Source organism: Balaenoptera physalus (genome assembly GCF_965194825.1).
Source record: "Balaenoptera physalus genome assembly, chromosome: 3".
In the NCBI taxonomy this organism is placed as follows: Eukaryota; Metazoa; Chordata; class Mammalia; order Artiodactyla; family Balaenopteridae; genus Balaenoptera; species Balaenoptera physalus.
Genome location: NC_138890.1, coordinates 112,888,330 through 112,903,276, shown reverse-complemented (window position 1 = coordinate 112,903,276; position 14,947 = coordinate 112,888,330). Strand labels below are relative to the sequence as shown.

At 35.6% G+C, this 14,947-nt stretch overlaps 1 protein-coding gene across 17 annotated transcripts in view; it reads right to left on the bottom strand.

Moving 5' to 3' along the window:
- Positions 1 to 14,947, bottom strand: part of SSBP2 (single stranded DNA binding protein 2) — a 292,867-nt gene that overhangs the window by 207,092 nt on the left and 70,828 nt on the right. For all 17 annotated transcript variants that reach the window (XM_082458207.1, XM_082458198.1, XM_082458213.1 and 14 more), the window contains one exon: positions 7,325 to 7,386. In XM_082458207.1, coding sequence (XP_082314333.1) covers positions 7,325 to 7,386 — 62 coding nt within the window. The remainder of the gene's footprint in view (positions 1 to 7,324; positions 7,387 to 14,947) is intronic.

Below are 14,947 nucleotides of genomic sequence, written 5' to 3'. Positions count from 1 at the left end.
TTTGCCTCTAATGTGAGTGTGGTATTAAAAATTCTTATTTCAAAGATGCCTTATATTCTGATGATGGGCAGGTTTATATAGCTCTGGCAGTGTGAGCACCATCAGCTGTTCCAAGAGTGTGGTAGATAGAGACCTGTCCTGGATAAGACAGCAAACACTTTGTTACCCTACCTTCTACCTTGTACTCCAACTCATTTCCTGAGTAACCTAGGGCAACCACCTCCTCACCCTACACAAGCCGCCAGTGATCCATGGATGTCTCAAGACAGACTGGACTCAGAAAAGACAACTTTTCTGAGTCATTTATATCTACTGTCTGGAATTAGCCACTCATGATGCTCAAGAGGGGGCTGTAATTAGTGTCTTATTAATAGTGGGCCACTAAATTCTGCTCCCTATTTAAGAAATAATATCTGTTACTGAGATGAGTACTGGTTACAATTCAGAAAACTTCAATTCTGAGTTTGATCTTGAGCAAATACTTTTGTTCCTTAGTTTTTTTATGTAAAGAGAAAATATCTGTTATGTATTTTACAGACTTTTGTGCAGATACAAAGATGATTTACACTAAAGTACTTTTAAAATAAGTATAAAGGTATTAAAAGTATTCTAGAAAAGTCTCATAGAGTTATTATGGCCAGAAAGAAAGTCTTCTTATTTAGTAAAATTTGCCTCAATTTCCTTTCTAATCCTTTGCATTTAATGGAAGATTCCATCAGTTTTTTTGTACAATGTCTTCTCCCCACCAAATCTTCCTCTGTATTCCACATTCCTTTCCTACTCTCCCAGACACATTTCGCTTCTCCCCTATAGCCTGACCACCTGTGTTCTTTGCTTTCTCTCTTGCTAATACTATTTATTCCCTTATCACTGTGATTATACTCTTCTTCTATCCTAGTTGTTGCCTACATTGTCTTATATTGATGTTTAGTTTAACTTAATTCAAGTAAATAATTAGCTACGCAATGCCTATTACAGGCAAGAACTAATGAGTAAGAACTAGTCTGCCAATTACAAATATTATACCATTCTAGTAAGCGTGCTGACTAATTCCAATGCTATTATTTTCACATAAGTATTTGGTTATTCTTAGCTATACCTGATGTCATCGTTAGATTCTAAAATCATTAGAGTGCTAGCGTGCTGCAAGATTTGACTTTCCACTGCCAAGTGACAGAAACTGGATTATCATGATAATCTTAGTTATTAGTTTATTTTCTCTGCAATGTTATACATATTTAATTACAGGATATAAATACATAAGCCCAAAGTTACTTCAAAAGGTATTTTACATATAATATTAAATAAAAATGAGTCACAGTTTCTGCCATGAAAACTTTAAACAGGAAGTTTCAAAAAGTGTGTATTTTTGAATTACACAAATCTAAAAGGACATTAATTTCAGAGGAAAGAAGTTTCTTGCCATTTGTATTTCTGAAATTCATGGAAGAGAGTTGGGAACTTTTAATTAAAGCATACTAAGAGGAAATACGCTTTCAAGAGGGATTTGATCAAGGTAAATGCAATGAACACAGGAGGGAGGCCTAAGAAATATGACAGCACTGGGGCATGGTACAAACTGGGAAAGAAGAAAAGAAATGATAAGGGAAATCATATCAAAAACAAGAAAAACAGTTCCAGAAAGTAAAATCACACACTTTCCTCTATCCCATACTAAAAGGAGAAATCCCCCTCCTCCTCTCTCTCCAAGGCCTTTGCCCCTCATCTCTCCTGTAGTTTATTCTGCATTTTTGTGCATGTTTATTGCTCTTTCATGCATCTTCAACCTCTCCTACTCTTTTCACCTCAATCTATACACATGCTCAAATCTATTCAATTTTAAAAATAAAAATGTTAGGTCCTGTTCCATTGTTAATCCTGAAACTACTACACACATCACCACACACTTCAACTACTCTCCATAAACCTGGAGCTGGAAAAATGAAATATAACAGCCTTCTAAATTTCACTTTCACTACTCCACTGAAACTGTTCTCCCCAAGACCACCAAAGTTCACTTTACTTCCCGATTCAGGAAAATACTTGTTGTTGTTGTTTTTTACTTTTACCTGCTGCAGATTTAATCTCTCCTTTGAATGCCTTTCCTGGTTCCCATACATTATTCTTTCCTGATTACCCTCCTTCCTCTCTAAGTATTTTGTTTTGAGGCTCCTCTTTATCCACCTACACTTAAAGGTTGACTTTGCCCAGAGTCCCAACCCCAGGCCCTGCTCTTACTTGTTACACTGGCAGTTTCACCCATGAACACTCTTCCCTACAGTATAGTCTATGCTGATAATTCCCAAACCATTATGGGCCTGTCTCAGACCTACAGATCCAGATCTCTGACTGTATAGGGCATCTCTCTCTGAATGTGACACAGGCATCTCAAAATTTAATCTGTCCGAGCTAAATCATGGTCTTTTTCCCAAAGCCTGTTGCTCTCTCTATACTCCCTCACTCAATCAATGGCATCAGTGTTCATCCCACCATCCAAATCTAAAACTTGGCAACTTCTTCATTCACCTCCAATCTATTCCACTCAGTGTTCACTATCTGCGGTCCATCACCTAATAACCTTTCAACTGGACAATAACAACTGCCCTGTAAACTAGACTCTGCCTCTGCTCTCAATCCTCTTCAATCCATGTCTATGGTAATGCCAAGTATCTAAAAGCACAAAGCTAATCATGTCACATACCTTGTTTAAGATCTTTGAGTTCTAGTCCAAAGTCCTTGATGCACTCCAGGACTTCACAGTCTGACCCCTGCCTTTGTTTCTAGCCTTATATTCTATCACTTCATAGTACTGCATCTACAATTCAACTGATCCAAGAGACCTGCCTTTCCTTGAATGCATAAGGATCACTTTTAAGATTTCATGCTAACTATTCCTTGCCCAAAATACCCTTTTCTCACTCAACTTTCAAATCAGCTCAGATTCACTTTCCCTGTGTAGCCTTTCCTACCTCTCCCAAGCTGATGTAAGTATTCCTCCTGTATTGCTATTATAACCAGTACATACCTCAGTTATAATACTATTAATTGTTTATCTCCCCTACTACTTATTTCCTTGAAGGCAGCATAATTTTGCACAGTAAATATTTGGTGAAAGGCTTAAACAACAGGAAAACTCCACTTACAAATATTCTATAAAAGACAGAAGTGAGAAGAAGTCATAAAAATGCAACTGGTCCATCCAACAGGGACTTTTAGTATAACCAAATGAGCAAGCAGTAAGTTCTCAAAGAATACACGTTATCCTAATCATCTGGACCTCAATAGCAGCAACAGCTTTCCCAGTCAGGAAAAAAAAAAAAAAAAAGACAACCTGAAAAAAGGCAGTTCTGAATCCCTAACCTAGGGCACAGATTATGAAGCCCAGCTCTAAAGAGTTAAGGATATAAAGGTCAGGCATCTCAATATTGTCAAGATGTCAGTTCTTCCAAACTTGATCTATAGATTCAATGCAATCCCAATCAAAATCCCAACAAGTTATTTCATGGATATTGACAAACTGATTCTAAAGTTTATGAAGGAAAAAGACCCAGAATAGCCAACACAATAATAAAGAAGAACAGAAATGGAAGACTGATACTACCCAACTTTAAGACTTATTATAAAGCTACAGTAATCAAGACAGTGTGGTATTGGTAAAGAACAGATAATACATCAATGGGACAGAAAAGAGAGCCCACAAATAGTCCCATATAAATATAGTCAACTGATCTCTGACAAAGGAACAAAGGCAATACAATGGAGCAAAGATAGTCATTTCAACAAATGATACTGCAACAACTAGACAACGCCCCCTGCAAAAAAAAAAAAAAAAGAATCTAGACACTAGAAATCCTTCACAAAAATTAACTCAAAATGGATCACAGACCTAGATGTAAGGTATAAAACAATAAAACTCCTAGAAGTTAACTTACAAGAAAACCAAGATAACCTTGAGTATGGCAATGACTTTTTAGGTATAACATTAAAGGCACAATACATAAAAGAAATAATTGATAAACTAGATTTTGTTAAAATTAAAAACTTCTGTTCTGCAAAGGGCAATGTCAAGATAATGAGAAGACGAGCCACAGACTGGGAGAAAATATATGCAAAACACACATCTGATAAAAGACTGTTATTCAAAATATATAAAGAACTTTTAAAACTCAACAATAAGAAAAAAAACAACTCAATTAAAAAATGGGCCAAAGACCTTAACAGATACCTCACCAAAAAAGATACACAGATGACAAATAAGCATATGAAAAGATGCTCCACGTCGTCGTATGTCATCAGGGAAATGCAAATTAATACAATGAGATACCACTACACACCTATTAGAATTGCCAAAATCTGGAACACTGATAGCAACAAATGCTAGCCAGGATGTGGAGCAACAGAAACTCTCATTTGTTGCTGGTGGGAATGAAAAATGGTACAATCAGTCTAGAAGACAGTCTGGCAGCTTCTTACAAAACTAAACATATTCTTAGCATATGATCCAGCAATTACACTCTTTGGTATATACCCAAAGGAACTAAAAATGTATGACTACATAAAAACCTACACATGGATGTTTATAACAGCTTTTTTTTATAATTGCCAAGCTTGGAAGCAACCAAGATGTCCTTCAGTAGGTGAATGAATAATTAAACCATGGTACATCCAGACAATGGAATATTATTCAGCACTAAAAGAAAAGAGCTATCAAGCCATGGAAAGGCATGGAGAAACTTTAAATGCATATAACTTAGTGAAAAAATCCAATCTGAAAAGGCCACATACTGTATGATTTCAACTAAATGACATTCTGGAAAAGGCAAAACTATGGAGACAATAAAAGGATCAGTGAGTACCAGGGGTGGAGGGTGGGTGGGGAGGGATGAAGAGGCAGAGCATAGATTTTTAGGACAGTGAAAATACTCTGTATATTACTATAATTGTGGATACATGTCATTATACATTTGTTCAAACCCACAGAATGTACAACACCAAAAATGAACTGTAATGCAAATTATGGACTTTGAGTAATTTAGTGTGTTAAAGTAGGTTCATCAATTACAACAATGTACCACTCTGGTGGGGAATGTTGATAATGGGGAGGCTATATATGTGTGGAAGCAGGAGGTATAAGGAAAGTCTCTACCTTCCCCTCAATTTTGTTGTGAACCTACTGAACACTACTCTAAAAGATAAATAAAGTCTTAATTTAAAAAAATAAAATAAAAGGGACCTCTGAAACAGCTGAAAAAAAAAGTCAGGCCTCTGCTGGATTTAAGGCCCACAGTCATGGCTGGCTACACACAATGATCAGGAAAGCTTAGGATCTGGGCAGTTTCCTGGAAGAGGGGATCCACAGCCTTTCATCAGTTCTCAGAGGACCCTATGACTTCAAAATCATTAAGAATCACTGATTTATATCGACAAAGTAGGCACCTCAAAAAGTACGTTAGTATTGATAGTTTTAGGGAAGAACATTAAAAACACTGAAAATAATGTACCTTTTGCATGTGCTAGATTTAAATTAAAATAAATATGGTCTAAAAATATTTATGCTCATTATTTACAATTTCTTTGATATCTCTAAGTAAAAATTTCTTAAAATACCAAAACCACAGAGGAAGAGCTCCCCTGAATCTAAGAGCCATAGAAAAAGGAAGGGCAATAGCAGATTTAAGAGCTATACCTTCTGATAGCAAAGACCAAAAAAACTCAAGTCTGATGGAAGCAAAAAGCCAAAGTATTCAGTGAGTTTTTATCAACCATTTACAGTACGAGGACAGGTTAAATTCATGAGGAAGGGAGTAAAACAGAAATAGGTGCAAGAAATAGAATTAATTCTATAATGAAAAACTTAAAATCCTCATTTTGTTAACCCACTAATTCAATAGGGACAGACTTCTAAAGTGGTTTCTTGTGCCACTTTGCAGACCTAATAGGAAACATATAAAATATAAGGGTGTCAACAAGTGGGAAACTCAACTACATTCAGCAAATAATTAAGCGTTTCTAGTCTAGATCTAGATATCATAAATACAGACTATGTAAAATGAAAAACTGACTTTTATAACACTATATGTTACAAGAGGTCAGTCTTAAACCCCAGGAAAACAGCACAATGACAGTGCTTAACTGCAGTGAACCGTTGTTCCAAATAAAGGAACAACTCTGAACCAAAGGACTGCACCTGTTCCTGCCATACGTATGTGAGACAAACAAGGGAAACCCACAACCACAACTGACCAAGTGTGGTTCTATTCACCATGGAACTTCTAGTAAAGCACGTTTTCAGGAGAGAGATTAAAAAGATGATGGCATGAAGTAATGGACCAAGGAAACCATGTGTACAGCACTAGAAGAGAGCTTTTGTTTTTTCTTTTGAATAAGATGTTGAGAGATGAATGTATAAAGTACTGAACAGGAAATGCTCCTAACTGAAGAAGTTTTTTAAAAATAAAAGAAAAAGAAAAGCCTAGCTTGCCCATTTGAATACCTAGACTAACAATTACTGCTGCAGAAAAGTCACATACCTGGGCATACTTGTACCACAATAAAATTTATAAGTTCTGATACCAACTGGGCCTTTAATACTGACTGACCATCTTTGTGTACATTCCTAGTCAGTTCTAGCTCTGAGTCTATACAGAATTATTTCAAACTTTTTTGGACTATTCTCTCTCCTAAAAATTTACCACCATCACCACCACTACCTTCAGTAACCTTGGGTTTAGATGAGGTCACATGGGTGGGGCCCTCATGTGCAATTAGTGCCCTTATAAAAAGAGACACCAGAAGGCTAGTTTGTTAGCTAGCACGTGCTTGGTCTCTCTCTCTCATTCTCTGTTATGTGCTCACTCTCTCTTTCCCTCTCTCTCTCTCTGCCATGTGAGGACACAGTAAGAAGGCAGCCATCTACAAGCCAGGAAGAGAGTTCTCACCAGAAACAGACCATGCTCAGCAGCTTGATCTTGGATTTCTAGCCTCCAGAACTGTGTGAAAATAAATTTCTGTTGTTTAAGCCACCCAGTCTATGGTATTTTATTACGGTAGCCAAAGCTGACTAATATAATATCATACTTATAGCTGGAGATTCCACACACTGGTCACAATTCCAGCTTGATTTAATAGAAGTATCTTTAAGTTAAATAACATTAATGCTGGTTTTGAGTTTATTTGTTTTTTATTCTTCTAAGTGCTACCTTTCAGAAAATAATTGTAGAAAATGAAAAAGTATAAATGAGAGGCATGAAATCATAAACAGGTACAGTGCAGGCCTACTGAAATGCATCATCAATCTAGTGAAAATGGAATTAAAGATACTTACCACCACCAAGAATGTAAGAATCCTGGTGGTTCCCCCAATGTGATGTTTTTTTCCCATCTTATCTAAAATGAATAAAAGAGATATTAAATACTTTCCTAATAATACTTTTCTTACACATATTATAAAGCAATATTTTTCCATTTAAAATATTATGATAATATATAAGATTTTCATGTTATTCTTTACTCAAGTTTTAAAAATACTCATTTTATATTGTGATTTGCTGACTGGATAGTTTGAGAGAAGATGCCACCATTATTTTCTTGAATTTGCTTCCCACTGTGCCATAATTTCAGAAGATATTTCAGGATCTTAAGGCACATGAAAATCACCATTATTAACACCAATATGAAAATCAGTTATCACCACTAACCCAGAAATTTGCAAGAGATTGGGCTTAATATGTAGACTCTAAATTATACTCTAAGGATTGAATTTTTTAATAAGTTCCTTATTTGAGGGGATTGGAGTAAGAAGGTATATGACTTCCATAAGAATTTTTAAAAGATGGTGACATAAACTTTCCAGTTATTTATATTTCAGATGAGTTGGAGTTCACTATAATAAACATTTAAAACAAGGTCAATATTCTCAAAATTACAAGTTCTGACTAAATGCTTCTTACAAATTAAATTTAAAAATTGGAAAGCTGTGTGGGTGTTCATACAGTGCCTTTTTTAAGCATTGGATCACAGTCAACAGAAAGGATAAAAATCTTTGCATTCAGGGAGATAATATTTTAGTAAGGAAGATAGACCATAAACAAGCAAACAAACAAAAAAAGGAAATTGTATTTACATTAGAAATAGAAGGTGACAAATGCTGTGGAGGAAAACAAAACAGTGAAGGAGGACAAAGAGAAAAGGTAAATGTAAGTTATAATTTTAGCTAAGGTGATCCAGCTTTGAAAACAAACAATCCTTATGTATAAGTATATCCTGTAGTTTTTTAAATAATTAAAAATATTTAACAATACTCCAATCAATAAAATGTGCCCACAGGCCCTTAACACTACTAGGAAGTAAACAACTATAATTATAGATTTCAAAAAATTCAAGGAATCCTTTCTATCACCTACTATGGAAGAAGTTATCCCAAAAGGATAAAAAACAAAAACATTTAAAAATAAAAACTTAAGAAGTGGCCCTAAATGTAAAAAAAGAAAAAAAATCAAAACCTCTCTAAGGAAGAGATGCAAAACTTAAGTGCAATTAAAATAACTGAAACTGATTACATTTTTAGAGTTCTTATGTATACAAAATATAAACCACTGGGAACCTTGACATAGACAAGTAATTTGCTCTCAAAAAACAAACAAACTTTCTAAAGATTAGAAAATTATATATGTGATAACCATTTTAAAAAAGAGCTAAAAGGTGAAACTCTAGCAATTAATGAACTTGAATTTATAAAGTCTAAATGTGATCTATGAACCAGAACATGTTATATAAATGTAAGCCAGATCCTAGCTTGAATTCTCCTAAGCAGTAACACTCAAAAACAAAATTTTTAATGTATACTACCTTTTATGTGATAATTTCAGTTGATCAATATTCTATCTTTTTGGTTCATGAAAAAATAAGGAATGGTACTTAATGAATCTTATGAGAAATGAAACTCTGATGTCCTGCTAAAGTTATAATTTAGTCAGAAACTTGTGTCTCATCTTTCTCTCAATCCTTTCTCTTACCATTTTTTCACTAGTCTTCTTGAAAGGGCATAATAATGGACCTCACAGATGTGCCCCAGACATACTAATTTTCCTAACCCCCGGAATCATCCTAAGCATATAAACAGTAAGTTTTTTAAAGTAGTGTCCTTATGTTTCATCTCAGTTCATCTTGACTTTACATAATACAACTGTGAAATAATTAAAAGGAGAATGTGAGATGACTTATGAAGAGTCAAAGTAGCATGACTAGCTCTCAGTGCCAGACTGTGCTGGAGGTAGGATTAGACTCACAGTCTAACATGAGTCCCACTGCACCACATCAGCTACTAAGCAGTCTCCTTCCTGTACCTTCACAACTTCCACAACCAATCATCAGCTATTTCAGGAGATAAGGTACTCTAGGAAAATAACTATATGGTTTATATTTGATATGGTCTTTCACAAGAGGGAGTCTAAAGGTAAAGCATCTGTATTTTAAACAGTATTACATCTTATTATTCCTAAGAGAAACTCAAAATGTTTCACATACATCATCTTTTTCATCCTCAAACATTCTTTACTATATCGTGAGTAAAGTTCATCTTTCTCACTTTAAATTGCAAGTCTGTGGCAGAAACAGCTAAAACTTTGGTCCATCATACTGAAGTTAACACAAAACTCACAGTTATTCAATGAACAACAACTAACGTTTTAGGTATTTGCAAAGAAGAGGTCGTTATACATAGGAATATGTTTCCATAGTGAATGGTAGTTTTTGCCTCCAAACTAATTACTACTCTAGATATTACTTGTTTAGAAAAAGCATGAGATGATGCTCAAGAAAACAGAACCTGATCTATAGAAAACTTTGGCACATTTACTGCAGCATTTTTAGAAACAATGAAAATTAGAAACAACCTGAAAAACATTCACCAATAGTGAATGTAAAATAAATTTTGGTGCTTAAATACTACAGAACAGTGTGTAATCGTTAAAATGAATAAGATATATCTATATGGAAAAATAGCCATGCTATATTGGTTTTTCAAACTGGAGATTACAAAAAGTTGGAGAACAAATACATATAGTATAAAACCTTTCCTGTTTAAAAAGAAATGTATGAATATGTACGTGTGCATTTGGGTGTATGCATATTAAAAATGACACCAAACTTACAACTATTATCTCTGGAAAAAGCTAAAGGAAGACTTTCATTTTAAAATCATATTCACATCCACATATGTAGTTTAATTTTTTTAGCAAACGTGTATTAATGATGGATGGGGTTGAGGAATAGCCAGAAAATACTTCTAAATGTCAACAGTCATTTTAGGAACAATTCTTCTGCTATTTATGAAGAGGCATTTTCTGTTGTACTGAGTTTCATGGGCTTTTCAGGCTTGTTTAGGTGTTTAAGCGGCATCTGTGCAAACAATCTCTCTCTCTTTATTCTATTTTTCCTTCTTGCATTATTCCAGGCCCAATGTGTAGTCCCTAGTCCTTAGGCTTTTTGCTGTTTAATCATCCACCTCCCTTCCTTCCGACATTAGTTCAGCTAAAGGCCGTATTCTCCTGTAACCTTGTAAATCCCAAGGCCAATTCCCACTGCCATACTCTGCATCTGAGGGCCCCGTCTGTGATTATGCAGTGTCTCTATCATATGATCTAGTGTTTTCAGCATCTCTATGTAAATGCACAGCCAAACATTGAATCATGAATGAAAGGTATATTGGCAAGAGTAAGACATGCCATATGGTTTATATCTGAAAATTATAAATTACAAACTATCACTATCTGATAGCAATTCTTCTTCTAGGAATTTATTCTATAAATATGGTCACATGTGCAAAATTATATATGAAACAATTTTCATTGAAGCATCATTTGTAATTGCAAAAGACTGGAAACAATCTAAATGTCCATCAGTAGGGGGCTGGTGAAATTATGGCACATTTCATAGAACGAAATACCCTACAACCACAAATAGAGAATTATAAATTTAATGAACCAATATAAAACAACTGAAGTCGAACAAGTGAAACAAAAATCAAAGCACAGAACAGAGCGTATAATAAAAAAACATTTGTGATACACACACATACAAACATATATACATACACACACACACACACACATTTACTTATCATCTCATCATCATTTGCTTCCAGCAAGGTATACTGGTCAGTTACCTATTATCTCTCAGCCCCAAACCCACCCCTCCTACACTCCATTCTACACTTGGTGCTTGGATTCTGAAAATTACATTTCCTAGGCTCCTTGCCAGCCAGTTTCCTGTTAAGTTCTGCTATCAGGAGACACTAGTAGGAGATCAAAAGGCAGGAGGAAGAAGAGAAGCTTCCTGCCCCTGGCTCCAAAGGAGTAGTTGCTGGTTGCAGCAGGAGCAACAAAGCCAAGGTGGGGCAATTCTGGATGTCGACAGCACCTTTTTTGGGGGGTTCCAGCCTCATCAATGTGGGACCACTTTAGACAGTCAACAGCATCTCCAACAGCACAGCAGTTCATGTGACGCTCATGGGATACAAGCTTTACAGAGTATTCCTAAAACCTTTCATACTTTTTGAAAACCAATATTAAAAAAATTAATACCCTGAAAGGATAAAGCTAGTTCCTGTGTTAAGAAAAGAATGCATACCTATGTACACATTTGTTGCTAGACAAAATCCTGAGACTTCTAATTTAGATATAATCCACTGTTCCTACTAATTTTCTAAAACCTTCCATGTATAGACGTATCGGTGCATCCATACAACTAAACTAAATGTAAAAAAAAGTAAAAATTTTTCCATTCTAATTTAAAAAATTAAAGCTGATAGATGTATAACAGGAAGAAAAATCTGACTGTACTTTGAAGCAGATATAATCCAAAACTGTGCTGTTCAATGTGGTACTCATTAACCACATGTGGCTCTTTACATTTAAAATTAATTGAATATTCCTCAATTGCTCTAGCCACTTTTCAAGGGCTCAGTAGTCACATGTGACTAGTGGAGAACTTACTCTACAGCAGAGATTAGAGATCATTTCCATAATCATGGGAAGTTTTATTGAATAGTCCTGCTCTGCTTTAGAAGGAAGGTAGAAGTCCTCTTAAAAAGGAATACCCTGTATTGGGAAAACTCCTTGATGCATATGAAGGAAACAGGAAAGTTAAGGCAAAGAAAAGGTATCAGCCATAAGGAGGAGAAGCAGCAGGGCTGTAATACTTAGTGAGAGCAAGAAATTACAGCAAGAGAACCATACTGTCCTCCCTCCCCCTAGTAAGCCCCAGAGATGTTAGAGAGGACTTGAGACAACCTATTATATTAGGGATTAGAGCTGGAGCCATTTTGCTAGAAAAGGTAACCCCAGGAGGTAGGAGGATTGTGGGCCATCCAGGTGACAGATACTTGGAGCACACACGTGCACGTAGGATATATATTTATACTTGTACTCTAAAGAAATAAACTACACAAGATAGAAAAGAGGGGAATTCCTTGGCAGTCCACTGGTTAGGACTCAGGGCTTTCACTGCCAGGGCCCAGGTCCAATCCCTGGTCAGGGAACTAAGATCCCATAGCAAAAAAAAAAAAAAAAAGAAAAGAATCAGTCAAGCATTAAAATAACACCTTTGAGCATTTACCACATGCCAGGCCCTTCAAATCACTTTACATGTAGTAACTCAATTAAACCTCAGCACCACTTTAAAGTATTATTATGATTATCTTCTTTTTATAATTAAGAAAACTGAATAAGTAAATATAATGTAGAACACAATTCAAATCCAGCAGTGTGGCCCTTAAGTGACTGCTCTTGCCCACTACACTATGTTGCCTCCAAATTAAAGTTCAAGAAACAGGTAAGGTAAGGAAATTATTATTATTATTTTCTCTCTTCATATAGGTGAAAAAATAAACAGAACAGAATTTTGGAGTCTATGGAGTTCAATAATTTAGCATTCCTAATAAAATCTGAAGAAACAATCCATTAGATATTTTTAAGCTTCTATTTCTGGCTAACTTATTGGCTAATTTATGGCAAATAAGGGCTAGTAATATAGTATAAACAATGTAAAATTTTTAAGAAGAGAAAAAAAACCTAGATCTCTGCAACACTCTAATTCTTAATTTTATTTGCTACAGACACCAAGCCTCATTCTGAGGCATGAATACCATACAAAATTTCAGAAACAAGCAGGAATTATCTTTGCATAATGAAATAATATAACGCAGGAAAAGAATCGTTTTTAAAGAACCCAAAATAACAAAAATTGATATAGAATTGCAAAGAAGATTTCTTAGCATTCTGTTTATAATTATTGAATACTGAAAGATAATAAAATATAAAGCAGAGGAGGGGCTCTGTATTGAGAATATTTCTAAAGAATATTCCATTTTGTCCTCTTGGTGGTAAGAAAATGAAAAGTCATACAAACTACATTTAGGATTCAGGTAGTGGTTTAGGATCTATGATGAATCAGAGATAACAATGAGCTTTAACACAGCCTGGCTAGAGAAATGTTTTAATTTCTACTGTTATCCCAATGTTATCTCTTTTAACTAAGAAAAAAAATAGCTGGGCTAATAGTGCCCTACTATTCTGACTGATAACAAAAGCTATCAGAAGCAGTCCAATTTCTGACAGGCTAGGCCAAGGGCAGTATAAGAAAGGCTAAGCCCAAGTGAGAGATTAGGCTGCTGAGATACACATCTTACTTGTTCAGATGATGCCTGGAGTTCCAACTTGACCTTCTCACAACTTCATCCAGAAAGCAAACCCATATAAACAAAAGAGGTGGCCCAGCACAGTAAATCCTGGCTCACAAGGGTTCATTAACATCATAGTCATCTATATCCTCATTCATCCTGAGGGAGAATGCCGAAATTGGAAGAAGCATTCTACTTCGCCTTGAACCAGTGTGAGAACATCGAATACTTGAGTAATTGGTGCCACTTCAGTCATTTCCTTTTTATCACAAATACCCAACCCAAATAAATAGGTCCCCCTGATTTTTAAGTTCCTTGTATAACAGTTCTGAATTAGGTAAAAATCTGGGTATAGAGTAAGAATTTAGGATGGTCCTTCACTACTCAAATGACTGAAGAAGTCATTCTACAATGAGCAGCCTTAAATTTTCCAGATGATCCAAGTGAAAGGAAGAGAGAAAGCAATGCTAAATAGGGTACAAAGCTCTAAAAGATTACATTCTCCTTTCTTTGTTGTCCATAGTTTAAGAGGATGGGTACTGCCATTCACATAGACACTGCAGTACAAACCTAACGATGCTATTCTTTTACTTAAAAGAATAAAAGTTCTCTTTTGCCAAGAAGATAAGTCCAAGCTTCTCGGCAGAATATGCAAAGGCTTTCAGGTAAGAATGCACTATCAGCACAGAGAGGTGGAGCCCTGAGAAAGCTTTCCTAGAAAAAGCTACTTAGAAGCTAGTCAAGGAGAGAAGGGGAGGAGATTTTAGGCAGTGAATAGCACCGAGTAATGCCCAGATGAGAGAAGGCTTCTGGTATGTATAGGCAAACACAAGCAGCTGGTATTATGGAAACTTAAAATATGAGGGAGGACAATATAGCAAGCTATTGAAATTTAACCAATTGAAATTACAGTCAACCCTCTCTATCTGTAGGTTTCACATCCACAGATTCAACCAACCACGGAGAGAAAATACTTGGAAAAAAAATTCCAGGACGTTCCAAAAAGCCAAACTTGAAATTGCTTCCTACGGGCAACTATTTACATATCATTTACATTGTACTTACATCTATTACATAGCATTTGCACTGTTAAGTATTAGAAGTAACCTAGAGACGATTTAAAATACATGGGAAGATAAGTGTAGGCAATGTGCAAACACTGTGCTATTTTACATAAGGGACCTGATCTCTGTGGATTCTGGCATCCACAGCAGTGGGGTAGGGGTGGGGAGGTCCTGGAACCAATACCCAGCGGATACGGAAGGACGA